General features: G+C 33.2%; 1 protein-coding gene across 3 annotated transcripts in view; it reads left to right on the plus strand.

Moving 5' to 3' along the window:
* Positions 1–15,786, plus strand: part of CSMD3 (CUB and Sushi multiple domains 3) — a 1,080,114-nt gene that overhangs the window by 736,361 nt on the left and 327,967 nt on the right. For all 3 annotated transcript variants that reach the window (XM_029222726.1, XM_029222727.1, XM_029222728.1), the window contains 2 exons: positions 4,948–5,117; positions 15,246–15,402. In XM_029222726.1, coding sequence (XP_029078559.1) covers positions 4,948–5,117; positions 15,246–15,402 — 327 coding nt within the window. The remainder of the gene's footprint in view (positions 1–4,947; positions 5,118–15,245; positions 15,403–15,786) is intronic.

Raw genomic sequence — 15,786 nt, forward strand, 5'->3', positions numbered from 1 at the left:
CAATCAAATAGCCATTCCTCTCCTCTCTTGAGGTTAGCTGTTGTGCTGCTAGTTCCTCTTCTCAGTTAATTTTAACGTATCTTGAGAGTATTCAGTAACAGTTTGCCAATATTCATATATTCTCACTTTAAAATGTGCCTTGTAAAAACTTGCTGTGGTAGTTATGTCATATACAATGAAAATGTTGTAGTTTGGGTATTTTTCCTGGACATTCATGAACATTGCATCCATGACTATTTGTGAGAATTATCTCTTATATTTCCACATGACATTGTTTCACTTATTCCTTTCACCATCACAGCCACCCAATGCTGGAAAGAACCGTAACAGTATTATTTAATATCAAGTCATTTTTTTCCTTATTTGAACCCTGAAACTGCATCACTTGGGGACCAGAGGTGGTGCTTACACGTGGAGAAAACATCATGTACAAAGGCTTAGAGTGTGACATTGTGGCAAAGGACCAGTAGCTCAGGATAGGTGAATTACAAGGTCTATGGGAAAGAATGGTGGGTAATAGCTAGAAAGGCAGCGGTAACATTATAAATGGCCTTGTTTGGCATTCTGTGGATTTGATTTGCTGATGGTGAGTATTTGTTAGGCAGAAGGTATAGGATCAGATTTGCATTTGGAAAATATCATTCTTAGGTTATTACACAACAGACCAGACATAGAAGTATGTTCATTGCTAGACTGGGGCAGAAGGTCAAACTGTGGAAAGTTAATTGTTAATTTCAACATTCGATCCTGTTCAATTCCAGTTGGCAAGCAAGACTGCTGTAGCCTAAGGGTGGAAAGAAAGCTTATACAGGGCAAATGTTAGTACTACATCGAGTGCTGGGGAGCCAGTGTTTTGTATACTTTAAAATTAAAAGGTAAAATCAAAGATGAGGTTCCATGTAAAAATAAGTTTATTAATCACCTAGCTTCTGGAGTTTGGCACTGTGGCTAAATAAGTTCCTCCGTAACTTATTGTTAGTAGAAAATTTTATTTTATTAAAACTCATCAAAAAATAAACTTGTTCATTTTCCTGTATATGTAGGTAGAACGTTCTGAACAGATTTTTATCATTTTATGTTTCAAGATCTTTTCTTGATATGAGATTATCATTCTGAACGTTAATAATTATGTATAATGGAACGCAGATTTATAAATTATATGTGGGATGAATGTATTCTGACCTCCAGGACATACCCCAGCCTGCACAAAATAATCCTCTTAATTTTTAATATAATGTCCTTAAATAGTGTGTGCATCAGTTAAAGTGTAAAGAAAAAAGTGAACAAACTACCAGTTTACCTGGGATGATCTCAATTTACAACTGCTGTGTGGGATAATTATTAATAATGCCTCCTTTCATACTAAAAGAGTACTTTGATCTGGAAGAGAAATTATATGTTCACCCTTTTAACACCATAGGCGATGACTGATAAATAAATCCCAGGGTAAATCCCAGCTCTGATACATACCATTTGTTCAATTTTAGCAAGAAAACTCACTTCGGTGTCTTCATCTATGAAACTGGAGAAAATAAGTTTTACCTTGTAGATTTGTACCTTTATGAAGAATAAATGCAGAGTTGGCTTTATGGATGTGAAACCCATGCAGTCCCACAGTGGGGGGCTTCATGCTGAGAATGGCCATGCTTTGTTTAATGCTCTACTGATCTCTTGAAATTGTTAACATGTTTTCAACAAGTGTAGTACATTTTCCTTTTGTACTGGGCCCCATAATTTATGATGAGTCCTGATTAAATGAGAAATGTGCTAATTTAATCCAAATTTTCTTCCTTAATTCTTCCGTTCTGGTTTAAGTCCTGATTTTATTTCACCAAGTAGAAAATCATTTATAGTCATTCTATAATGCAAATGTCACTGGAAATATTCAATAAACAATCTGTAAGAGGTATAGAAAAGTTTTATTTGAGCCAAACAGGATTATAGTCTGGGAGACAGTCACTCAGATAACTCTGAGGAACTGCTCCAGAGAAGCATGATTTTCAGCCCAGTTTTATATCTTTTCAGAACAAAGAAAGTCAAGCAAGTTGGGGATACATCCCTTTAAGGTTTAAAAAAAAAAAAACAAAAAACAAATCAGCATGTGTACAGCAAGTCAGTATGTCATTGGCATCTGTGAAGGCAGTCTTATTACTAAAGGAGTACCAGCATTGGCATCCCAGGAAAGGAGGCATTTAATCTTTATTTTTAACATGGGCATTCTTTGCTTCTGGTTAGTGTACACTTTTTTTTTTAATGATTAAAGCAGATGTACAATGTATGTCCAATAAGCCACAAACAGGCTGTTTTAATTAGCATAAAATTCAAGTTAAATAATGTATTAGCCAGAATGATTTCCCCATACCCCAATATGTGAACATTTCTTCCATTAAAATCAACTGAAAATTAAAATATAACAAAAGCAGGTTATTGTTCATATGAAAGGAAAATTTCCTTTATATTTTACACTAAAAACCAGTGTTTATAGTAGAAGGCACTTACTACCTATTCAAATTTTGAGAACATTACAATAAATTATTAGTATATTTTGAAGTAAATTATCATTTGGCCTTTATTTGGGGGGGTGTTATATTCAGTTAAAATAATTTTAATATCATAAATAATTCTCCAAAATTAGAAAGAGTCCTCTGGCTTTTCACACCTAAGTGTCTTTCTACACCTGAATAGTCACACTGGGGACAGTATAAATATCCTAAACTATTTTTCTTTGTATACAACATGATGCCACCATTAGTACTTATACTTAAAATATTCATAATAATAGCTTTAATGTATCAAGCTCTTGTTGTATGCCAGTTTCCTGCTAAATGCTCTACATGTATTATCTACATATAATAATACACACACAAACATCCCTATGAAGAGGGTACTATTATTTCCATAATAGTAATTACAATATTGAGGCTTAGAGAGAATAAATAACTTGCCAAAGCCATATAGATAGAAGATAGAGCTTAATTTTGAAACTAATCTCTGAATTTTAAAGCCTGAGCTGCTAATCAGTGTTTCAGTATTTTGCAAGTTGGCATTCAAGTACATATTCTCAGAATTACATGATTCTATAACATAGTTTAAAACTGTCTGTATTCCCTAATAAATAATCTAACTGATAAACATATATGTGTATTCTGGATCATCTGTATGACCTGGGAACTTTTGTCTCCATGCCCCCACAAGCATGCCTAGATTCTAATAAGCTAGTGAGGAGGAAATGAGGCAGATTTAAAATGTAAATGATTCCTCTAAGATCAAGAACAAGACAAGGATGTCCACTCTAGTCACTTTTATTCAACATAGTTTTGGAAGTCCTAGCCACGGCAGTCAGAGAAAAAAAAGAAATGAAAGGAATCCAAATTGGAAAATTAGAAGTAAAACTGTCACTGTTTGTAGATGACATGATACTTACATAGAAAATCCTAAAGATGCTACCAGAAAGTTACTAGAGCTTATCAATGAATTTGGTAAAGTTGCAGCATACATAATTAATACACAGAAATCTCTTGCATTCCTATACACTAACAGTGAAAGATCAGAAAGAGAAATGAAGGAAACAACCCCTTTTACCATCACATCAAAAAGAGTAAAATACCTAGGAATAAACCTACCTAAGGAGACAAAAGACCTATACTCCAAAAACTATAAGATACTGATGAAAGAAACCAGACATGACACAAACAGATGGAGAGATATACTATATTCTTGGATTGAAAGAATCAATATTGTGAAAATGACTATACTACCCAAAGCAATCTACAGGTTCAGTGCAATCCCTATCAAATTACCAATGGCATTTTTCACAGAATTAGAACAAAAAAATGTACAATTTGTGTGTAAACACAAAAGACCCCAAATAGCCAAAGCAATCTTGAGAAAGAAAAATGGAGCTGGAGGAATCAGGCTCCCTGACTTCAGACTATACTACAAAGCTACAGTAATCAAAACAGTATTGTGTTGGCACAAAAATAGAAATATAGATCAGTGGAACAGGATAGAAAATCCAGAGATAAACCCACGCACCTATGGTCACCTAATCTATGACAAAGCAGGCAAGAATATTCAATGGAGAAAAGACAGTCCCTTCAGTAAGTGGTTCTGGGAAAACTGGACAGCTACATGTACAAAAATGAAATTAGAACACCCCCTAACATAGTACACAAAAATAAACTCAAAATGGATTAAAGACCTAAATGTAAGGCTGATGCTATAAAACTCTTTAAGTATTATTAAAATAGAAATAATTTAAATCAATATTGGCAGTTTATGAATTTTTTGTTTTTGTTTTACCTTAAAAGGTCTTGAAGGAGCTTTATTGGGTGACACTTCATGTGACTGATTGTTAGCATCATATCATTAGTTCTTATTATTATTTTATGCTTTGTTAAAATAATATTATTATTATTGATATTATACTGACTGCTCCATCTTGATCATTTTCATTTCCTCATTAGGTTTTTTTTCGTTTACCTGATTTTTGTTAATATTTAAGTATTTAAACAGTAAAGCATTTAAAGGTAAAGAATCATTCTAAAATGAAATTGATCTCTCCCCTTTTTTTATACTTTAAAATAAGTAAATTATAAATTTAAACATAATAGGTTAATCAGAGATCTACAAACTTAAAATACATCCTGAAAATCTTTTGCCCTCATCCTTTTCCATGCTATCCTTTCATCCAAGGTGGGGAGGGAGATACTGAAACTATTGTGTATTTCTATTTATGTACAGTGTTCTGTCCAGAGGCAGTAGTCCCTTCTTCCTATCTATTATATGAGAAGGAGTGATTTATCTACAACGTAAAGCCCTTCTGTACATTATTTTCATGTTAGCCTCTAGCTAAAATAAAACGCATTTACACTTCCATACATTACATTACTTGAAATGATAATGCTTTCTATTAAACTGTACTTCAATATTCTGTTTTACCTGCAGCTGAATGTGGTGCATCTGCAACAAGTAATGAAGGAATTCTGCTCTCTCCAAATTATCCACTCAACTATGAAAACAACCATGAATGCATTTATAGTATTCAGGTTCAAGCAGGAAAGGGAATCAATATTTCAGCCAGAACATTTCATTTAGCACAAGGAGATGTTCTTAAGGTAGGTGAACTCAGAATATTTATATTTTGATCATTTTAGTCATTAAGTATACATTAATACATATATACATGTATATGATATATATGTATATATAATCAACCATAAGTTGATTCTGCCATTCATAGATTTAAATTATACATTATTTCCCATTTTCCTGTCAGTATTTTTACTGAGATAGAATGTTTTCTTTCTAATGTTTATTTATAATAAGTAAATTTTGATTTTATGATACATGAATTTTTTTTCATGACATAAACCCGTTTATAATATTGTTTTAAAAAGCAAAATACAGAATTTTTTGTAATAGAAGAAAAAAGAAAATATCTAGTGAAAATGCCCTAAGATATTACCAATAGCTATTCACTTCCTCTACTCCAGTAGTCTCTCCTGTGCTTTGTAATTTAGTTTCTGAACCCAATTCGCTACATAGCTGTTTTCTTTTTTTTTAACATCTTTATTGGAGTATAATTGCTTTATAATGGTGTGTTAGTTTCAGCTTTATAACAAAGTGAATCAGCTATACATATACATATATCCCCGTATCTCCTCCCTCGTACATCTCCCTCCCACCCTCCCTATCCCACCCCTCTAGGTGGTCACAAAGCACTGAGCTGATCTCCCTGTGCTATGCGGCTGCTTCCCACTAGCTAGCTATTTTGCATTTGGTAGTATATATAAGTCCATGCCACTCTCTCACTTCATCCCAGCTTACCCTTCCCCCTTCCCATGTCCTCAAGTCCATTCTCTACATCTGTGTCTTTATTCCTGTCCTGCCCCTAGGTTCTTTAGAACCATTTGTTTTTTGATACATGAATTTTAATGTTTCAATAACACCAAAATAAGAACACTTTCATGCCAAATATCTTATATTCAATAAATATTATCTATGAAACATAATCCATAAATGGACATTTATTTATTTTTATTTTGATGTTTATTAAGTAACTTATTTCTGTTGATACATAGATAACTCTTTGCATTTATGACTATGAAAAAGTTTATAATTTATGAATATATCTAACAATATCTATAAATTATTTAAGAAAAAATATACTTTGTTGATAATAAACATTTAGGACAAAATTTGTTAATTTATTTAAAAAATTTGAAATAATCAAATTTAAAGATACTATTAAAGGGAGTTCCCTGGTGGCTAGTGGTCAGGACTCAGTGCTTTCACTGCTGTGGCCACAGGTTCAGTTCCTGGGTGGAGAACTAAAATCCTGCAAGTGGCACGGTGCCGCCAAAAGAAATTTTTTTTAATGATCCGATTTTAGGCAAATGAATATTTTCATACTTGCTGATCCATATTTTTCAAAGTAAGTATTTTGATAAATACAGTTTGTATTCATTATCGGAATAAAAGTAAACACTTCTATAAAATCACATTTAAATATTTAAAAAATGATCACATACATTTTTTTTTCTCATTATCAAGATTTCATTAATCCAGGTAAGAAATTCAACATATTTCTGTTTTCACAAATCTTGAAAAAGTTTATGATATCCCAGGTTGACTGGGGTGGGGGACTTTTATTTAAGCAGTGATTTTAAGGTTGTTGGTTATGTTCTTCTTTTAAAAAGAATATTAATTTGATGATAATTGATGGTTCTCTAACACAAACAGTTCTGTATGCTTGTAAGATTTGTATAGACATGGGAAAGATTTCCTGCAGTACACTTAGATATATACAATTTTAGTATTAATTTAGAGCCATTCCCAATTTTTGTGCTTTTCCTCAATAGGCAACAGAAACTCACTGTATTATATCTTCAACTTCCAGTTCATTGTTTGGATTTTCCTGTTAAAATAGGTTTATTTGCTAAATTGGAGTCAACGTTGAGATTAATGGGATACTTGTACTTAGAATTAAGGCAGTGGTTATTTATTTATTTATTTATTTGGCTAACTGTGGGGAAAAAATGTATCAAGGTATAGATCAGAAATATGAGTGTAGCTACTAAACTGTATCACATAGCAACAATAATAAACATGTATTTGTAAGTTAAAAGTCAGGAAATGCTTACCCATGCCTACCACAATCCTTCCTAAAATATTTCTCTGCTCTCAGCGATGCTTGACATTTCTACATTACTTTTCCATACTGAATGATGTTTATTTTTTGGAAAATTCATTAGGGATAACAAGTGATGCTTTTTTTTAAAAAATAGCCCTAATATGTTTCTCAGAGTGCTTTCTAACATATTACTTATTTGGAATAAAGTCATATGCATTTGTGATGTGTGTTCCCTTGAGGAAGGATGGGACCTCAGTAATAAGTGACAGTGTGAGGGGACGTGATGGTGAGAGACAAAGGAAAGCAGAAAAACTCAATTTAAGGCCCTTTAGTGGATTTCATTAAATAGTGACTTTTCTTTCATGAGTGAAAGGATGAAAATTTATATTCCCAGAAATCTTTTAAAAATTATATCTTTCCTAGAATAAATATATGTTTTCCAAAGTTGAAAAGATTATATACTAAAATTAACCTGGAAACACACCAATTCGATTATCCTTCTACTGATAGTCTAACCTGGGATTTATTCTAAATTATCACGTTAAAAGAACTTCAGTAAGCCATACTACAGAGATGGTTGGGGATGGGCTTTTAAACGCTGTCTGTCTTCATGGTCTCTCCACCAGTGTAAGATGTAAAATGCTTGTATGTTATTCTTCTCATTAATTCCATGGATGACTATTAGGTCAAAGATACCTACTGACACAGGCACAGTTAGGCATGCACAAACAGACAATGTACTCTGCAAAGGACAAATGATTACTTCTCAAAGACTGTTAAGCCCAGAGTCCTCTCAGGATGGAAGGTCATTTGCCTCACTGCAAACTAATCCACGAGAGCCCATTCTCAACCCCAGCACTTTCCAATATTAAACCTAGTAGAGTCAGTTCTCTTTCTCCATTCCAACTAAGACATAAGAAGAAATAAGAAAAAAAAATAGCCCATTATGGAACTCTCTGCCCCTTGACTGAGAGATTTAAAAGCATTGTTTTTCTTTATGTGGTAGGATCGGCTACGTTCTTTGGAATGACATTCTCTTGTAATCTTTACATGGGTATAAGGCTTGGAAGAAGGTTTGTTTTCTTCTGGTTTCACTTACTATATTACATCACTGTATTGGATTCTGATAAAAACAAAACAGCAACAACAATAAAAAACAATGTGTGTTATTTATCTATATCTATACACACACAAAAACAACTTTCCTTTCCAGTAGCTCATCCTGTAGGATGATGCTTGTTTACTCATTCACCCACTCTCTCTCTCCCTCCTCCTGCTTTTTATAAACACCTTAGTTATTTATAACCACACTAGCAAAGTTTCAGTAGATCTGGGGAAAGTAGGTTCAGTTGGTTTGCACCTGGGATTAAGGAATTTTATAAAGCCCTCCAGATTATGTGATGACCAGCAGGTTTGGGAATTATGAATATATCTTTCCTTGGTTCTGTTACTTTCAATGGGCAATAATATTGAACTTCCCAATCCCTCACTCAAAATATGTAACTTAATTAATTCTTTTAATTAACATTTATAGATGGTGTTTATTATATGTAGGCTCTAAACTGTCAATAATGAATAGCTCTCCTTGTCAGCTGGATAGGAAAAAAGCTGAATACCTATCAGAAATACTAGTTATGTTTTTGTTGTCGCTGTGTTTGTTTTTATTTTCAGAAAAAGACTAAGCACTATGTTTAGATAAAGAAATGTAGCAGGGAAATAATTCAAGACAATCTTTTTACCACAGTCAGCATTATGAAGTTTAAAGACATTTCTTACGCAAAATGTAGACTAAATGGATTATTATGGAGAAGAGCCAGTAAAATATCCCAAAATTGGTTTTGAGAGTCCAAAAGAAAGGGTTAGGAGATGTATATCATATTTATGAAAAACTAGATAGTTGAAGGACTTAATAACATTCTTTTAGAAATATGATGAGAGGGTTATTAATGTGTTGCTATTGTTTTCTAAGACGTATTATTTTTAAGCTCTTTCATAACCTATTTGTGAATCTTTGGCAGTACCACGTGTGAGAGCCTATTGTTAAATTTTCAGTACTTTTGTGAGCTGGTTGTTAAACATAGCCATTATTAAAAATTAAATTATTACAATTGAATTACAATTAAATTAAAAAACAAAGGTAATAAATGCAACTTTTCATTTCCTAATTATTTTACTACTTTAACTATTATCGGTGCTTTTTTTTTTTTTTTGCGGTACTTGGGCCTCTCACTGTTGTGGCCTCTCCCATTGCGGAGCACGGGCTCCGGACGCGCAGGCCCAGAGGCCATGGCTCACGGGCCCAGCCGCTCCGCATCATGTGGGATCTTCCCGGACCGGGGCACGAACCCGCGTCCCCTGCATCGGCAGGCAGACTCTCAACCACTGCGCCACCAGGGAAGCCCTTATCGGTGCTTTTGAGGTTACTTATATATACTGTATCTGTGTGTTGGAAATACTATGTCAGCTTGTCCATCTCTTCTCAACTCTGTATTCAACAATGTCACATTGATAGCTTGATATTAGCCATAGTAAGTGTTTACACTGCAGAAATTGGCAAATACTACAAACCCTGACTTGGTTTATTGCTTTGCTCATTGTCAGTACATAAGTAGAAACGGGTTGTATCTGTAGCCATTATATTATGAATAGCACAAAAAATTGGAAAATATCTTTTCTAGTATTTGGAAACTATTATTCAATTTAGCAAAGAAGTTGCTCATATCATTTACAAACCAGTGACATTCTGATATAACATCGTTTTTGATGTTTCATTTTCATCTCACTTGTTAACAAAAAAATCAAGCAATAGGGCTTCCCTGGTGGTGCAGTGGTTAAGAATCTGCCTGCCAACGCAGGGGACACGGGTTTGAGCCCTGGTCCGGTAAAATCCCACATGACGCGGAGCAACTAAGCCCGTGTGCCACAAGTACTGAGCCTGTGCTCTAGAGCCCACAAGCTGCAAATACTGAGCCCATGTGACACAACTGCTGAAGCCTGTGCGCCTAGAGTCCATGCTTTGCAACAAGAGAAGCCACTGCAATGAGAAGCCTGCACACCTCAGAGAAGAGTAGCCCCCGCTCGCCGCAACTAGAGGAAGCCTGCATGCAGCAACAAAGACCCAATACAGTCAAAAATAAATAAATAAAAATAATTTTTTTTAAAAAATCAAACAATGTTCATTTAAGAACAACTTTTGTCTGTAAGTTGCAGTTATAAGTTGCAGCTACAAAAGTTTGGCAAAAAATACTGAAAGCACTCTGTAAGAATCAATTAGCTCTATGGAATTTTCAATAATGAGTATTGTATATTTTATTCCTGTGTATAAATAGGATGCTACACATTCCTTAAATCAGTGATTCACAAATGACAGTCTGTGAGCCAAATCAGACTGACACCTCTTTCTGTAAATACAGTTTTAATAGGAGAAAGCTGTGTTTAGTCATTCACATATTGTCTACGGCTGCTTCTGTGCTAGAAGGGCAGTATTGAGTAGCTGCCACAGAGATGTTAACAGCCTAAAATATTTACTATCTAAACCTTTTCAGAAAAAGTCTGTCAATCTCTCTTTATATCAATAAAATTTACTTAAAAAACATATACATGGATATGTACATTCACCAGTTTGGTTTGTTTGAGAGCTGGGTTTTAAATATTTTCTAGCCCACCAGTGATCTCATAAGTCTACCACATGTATCTACTAACTCTGCTTGTTGTTCACTGATAATCCTCTGTTATTTCTCCCTTCAAAAGCACTCTGTAAATATCCATTTGTATAGAGTGCTATGATAGGCCTCATAAAACCCTTCCTTTTCTCCCATACTGAGGATCACAGAAGTGAAATGATGTGTGACATTCCAATCAGCTTTGATGGTAGAGCTGGGACCACAAAGCTAAGGCCCCTGAAAACCTGACCCCTCATAGCATTCCCAACTCCCTCCCTGATACATACCAACTCTTAATTGAGTACACATTGTATAGCTATTGTAAAGACAAATATTTGAGTACAAACAAATGTTTTCTTCTCTGTTACATATCATCTTTGGAGAGAACATAATAAGATTTAAAATATTGTCCTTTTTAACAATCGTAAAAATTATTTATTCTTTTTCATTCAAAATTTGAACTCTAACTCAACTTATTATAAAAAATTATTTAAATTCCAAATCAACCTATAAAACAAATGGCCAAAATGAAAATTCTAGTATTCATGAGCAGGAATGATTTGAAGGTTTGTATGATTATACTCACATGCATGTGTAATTTCTCTCTTTTTACTTTACTTTTTATGTACTTTTTGCTCTTGGGTTCAGATAATAGCTTATTTGCTAAATACACTAGAGAAATGACTGGGAATATACTTTCTAATCATACATTTATTATGTCATTAACAACAAAAACAGTTTTAAGTGTCCATAAGCAGTTCATCATAATAGGGTTTGACCTTCCATATATAGGAGGGTCTGTACACCATAACTAATTTCAGGCCCTGATCCATTACAAAAGGTTTTATAATTGAAACATGGCAGTATTAAGTTCTAGTCTGTTCTAGTGTAGGACTACCAAATTAATTGCAACCTTATAACAAATTAGAGTCTTATCAAAGAGCTTCATTAATGTTATAAAAGCCCTCAATGCCTTTCACAATATTAATTCTTAAGAAAACTTGAAATCTACATTTGATATAAAAGTAAGTCTTCATTATCTGAATTAGGCTCTAAGTAACTAAGAATATTTCTATTGTGAGCACCAGTCCTCTCCCTTCCAATTAAAAAGTATGCTATTATAATTAGCTTAGTCTTTTTTAGCTTTCTAAACTTCTGAAAAATAAAAATAGATATTAAGACATATCTCAAAAATAATAATATATTTTAGAAAAAAGAAAATCGGCTCAAATAAATAAAAACATACTTAAAGATCCTGATTTTAAGTATAAAAGCAATGAGAAAATGTCAAAATTTCTATGTGATTTTGATCAGACCCAGTATAGTCACTCTGTACTGTAAATGTATTTTTAAATGAAAGGCACATTTTGTTTGTTTTATTTTCTTATTTGTATGATTGCATTCATGTCTACTGCAAATGTAATTTGTCTTTGGCTACACTGCTTTGTCCTTCCTTGTTACCTTTATGCGCCCATATATATTTGAATACATTTGAAGGATTTTATTTACAAGTTAAACAGCATGGACTTGATCATAGCTATAAAACTCTTCTCTTTTTAAAGCCTTCCTAATTAACACTTACTTTTCATTTTGAATTAACAATTTTATACATGCTTCCAAAATTTCGTAGCTGAATGATCACACTTCAGCAAAAGTTGCGTTTTCTGACACACGTTTCCTTGTCTCTGAATTATTGCTGATGGCTACTATTCTTAAGAAATGAAAAGTTGGCTCCTATGTAACCAAACAAAAAAAATTCCTGAGCTAACAAACCTCAATATTTGGTTCAGCTTTGTTGAAGACAAATTCTTGCTGATAACTAAAACAGAGATGAATTTGTATGATAAATTAGGTTCCACAAGGGGTTCCTGATACTCCCACATAATTTTAGGAAATTAGTCCATACAGCCCTTTATCTAGTAGTCAAATACTCTTTTTAACAGTCAACACATTCTTTAAAAAATTGACAGAAAGACCTTTTAAAACAAAGAGGGAGACCAGTAAGGTGTTTGCTGTTAGGAATTCAGTGAGCATGTTGGATTGACTTTACAACTCACTTCCTCTCTTTCTTATTTCCACTCCCTCTCAGTGGCAATAAAATAACAAGTAAATAAACTGGTGGAGCCTGGAGGGTGCATGTGAAGCTATAGATTCCCTCAGACACAAAGGGAGAGAGCAGGAAACGCCTGGACACTGGAGACTTCAGAAAGTCTGTGCAGAAAAGTTATAGAGTAAGGTTGTTAAGAAAGGATACTAGGGGCTCTGAACAAAAACTACGTTTGTATAGCATGTTAAATAAAAGCATTGTTGTCTTTACAACATCGAAAACCTATATCAATAATAAGGAAACATAAAACTATAACTACCTAAAGATAAATAAACACATAGTTAATGGAATTCAGGAACCAGAAGTAAGAAAGACCAAGTTAAATACATAAAACAAGTGAGATATCTTAAGATAATGCAATTTGAGTACCAAAAACAGAGAATGGGGGAGGGAAGAAGGGGGAGAGAGAGACAAACAGACAGACTGACTTTCTAGAACTTGACCAATGATTTAAAAATTTAAGATTTAAATAGAAGACCTAAAAAGAGATTAGTTACTGCTGAAAATCTAATTGTTAGTGTGGAAGATCCAGTGGAAGATAAGCCATAATACAGCGTAAAGATAGATAAATTTCAGAAGAAAACAATGTAAAGGAATTGCAACACAGTTTTGGAGACTGAATATGTAAATAATAGGCATTCAAGGTGGAAAATAAAATAATAAAATTGACAAGGAATAATTAAATAAACAAAAACTCAAGAATATGTCCTTGAATTGAAGAATTCCTTGAATCTGTAGAAAGCAAAGGCTCATTATTTTATTTGAATAACCCAGATTTTGAAATATAGTAAAATATTTCCAGTTCACTTTGTTAAATTAACATAAACTTAATACTAAAACCTGTAAGGATAATTTGATACAAAGAAAAAAAGTTATACATCAGTTTTTATTTACAAATTGTAGAAAACATTCTAAATAGATGATCAAGTTAAATCCAACAATTTAGCACAAGAAAAACATATCATGTAAATTAATATAATAATAATAAAAGTTCCATCATGTACCACCTAAATATCATCTCCTAGGTGACATGAATATAATGCCTACCACTTTGGGGGAACATTGGTGCTATGACAAGATCACCGGATTAGGGGTTTAGCAACATAATTTTTACTCTTATGACAGGTCAGAAGTAAGGCGATTTCAGGCAAGAGACAAGTAACTTTCAGAAGTATTTCTCAGTCGTTTCTATTCATTATTATTCACAGAAGGAGCCCCAAGCTCCAACTTCATCAAACTAAGTACTGTGGAATGAGATTTGTCAGGGTTGGTCTTTGTAGGACCACAAATGATCATAATATCCAAGATTTTATGAACTCTAAGAACGAATTTTCACACCCTTGGGGGTAATAACTACCACATTAAAAATATGTGCCTTAAAGGAAAAAGAATAGTAATATGCATTGTTGGCAAACCCTCAGTTTAATTACTGTACACTTTTTGGAAAATAATCTGACAATGCATGAACATTTTAGCACCCAGATTCAATGTATTGAAAACTTTCTTACTGAAATACAAGTACCAAAAAAGAAATGTGAAATAACATCTAAAGGGTGTTTATTTCAGCATTACTTTTAGTGGCAAAAAACTTTAGTTTATTAATATATGGAATGGTAGGGCAAGTTGTGGTAGTGCCATTTAATGAAATATTACACAGCTCTCAAAAGGAAGAATCTCTATCCACTGACCTGAAGAAATGTCTATAATGCCTTGATAAAACAAAAGCAAATTAGAGGGCAATGAGAAGCTACACCTTCCGAAGAATGGGAATGAGGTAGGGAGCTTTGGGAACATGTGAGTTTTTCTTTGTATACTTTTGCCTTGTTAAATCAGCTTCTAAATGCATTTAGTACTATTTTAACATTTTAAAAGTGTCAGGTATGAAATAAAGGACATGGGTAAATAGATGTTGCAAAAGAAGCAAGTACATTTTATATTAATCATGTTATTAGAAAAGCAGGTGTTTGGTGCCCTTGACCAAGTTTAGAAAAACAACCAACCAACCAACCAATCTTAGAAACCAAACTTTCTATAGGTATTCTCAATTTTAAATTGTCTGCCATTAGAAGCATTGTTTTTATAAGAACAAAAACTTTATAACATGATTTTGAGTTTTACTTAGTGTCTGCTGAGCTTGGAATATTAAAATTACCCATGTGGAGTCTAACTTTCTTACCCTGATATTTGTAGGAATTAATATATGCAATTGTTCTTGGGAAACAGGTAGTGACCTGATTTATGAAGAGTGTAATAATTTCATTTTCTTCACAGATATAAATACATGCTCTGAATTGGTTATTACTGTCAAATTTACTTTTTAATTGTAAATATATTTTTGCAGATTTATGATGGAAAAGATAAAACAACTCATCTACTAGGTGCTTTTACTGGCGCATCTATGCGAGGACTGACCCTTAGTAGTACTTCAAACCATCTCTGGCTAGAATTTAATTCTGATTCTGAAGGGACAGATGAAGGCTTTCAACTTGTCTATACCAGTAAGTATTTTGGAAGAAAAAAAAAAAAGGCCCAACACTGATGCTAAATATTTATTAAATAATTGCAGTACACCAGGTGAAGTAATATTCAACATTTGATTATCAATTTGCTGTTTACAGCTCCCTTCTATGTATATAATTTTATTTGAACCTAATTTAAAAACTTACAGGCATTCTAACTGTTGCTATTTTACAGTTGAAACAGCTAAGATTCAGAAAGTTTAAGTAATTTGTGGCTTTGAACTTATTTATATATTTTAAAATAGCAGTATTCTTCACATGAAATATTTAAGAAATACAATTAAACTTTTAAATAAATGGGAATCCAGTGTTTGAGCTCCTATCTGTAATTGCAAAACATATGCAATACATGCAATACATGTG

This window comes from Monodon monoceros, unplaced genomic scaffold (assembly GCF_005190385.1).
Source record: "Monodon monoceros isolate NGI ecotype Baffin Bay Population unplaced genomic scaffold, NGI_Narwhal_1 Super_Scaffold_14, whole genome shotgun sequence".
Classification (NCBI taxonomy): Eukaryota; Metazoa; Chordata; class Mammalia; order Artiodactyla; family Monodontidae; genus Monodon; species Monodon monoceros.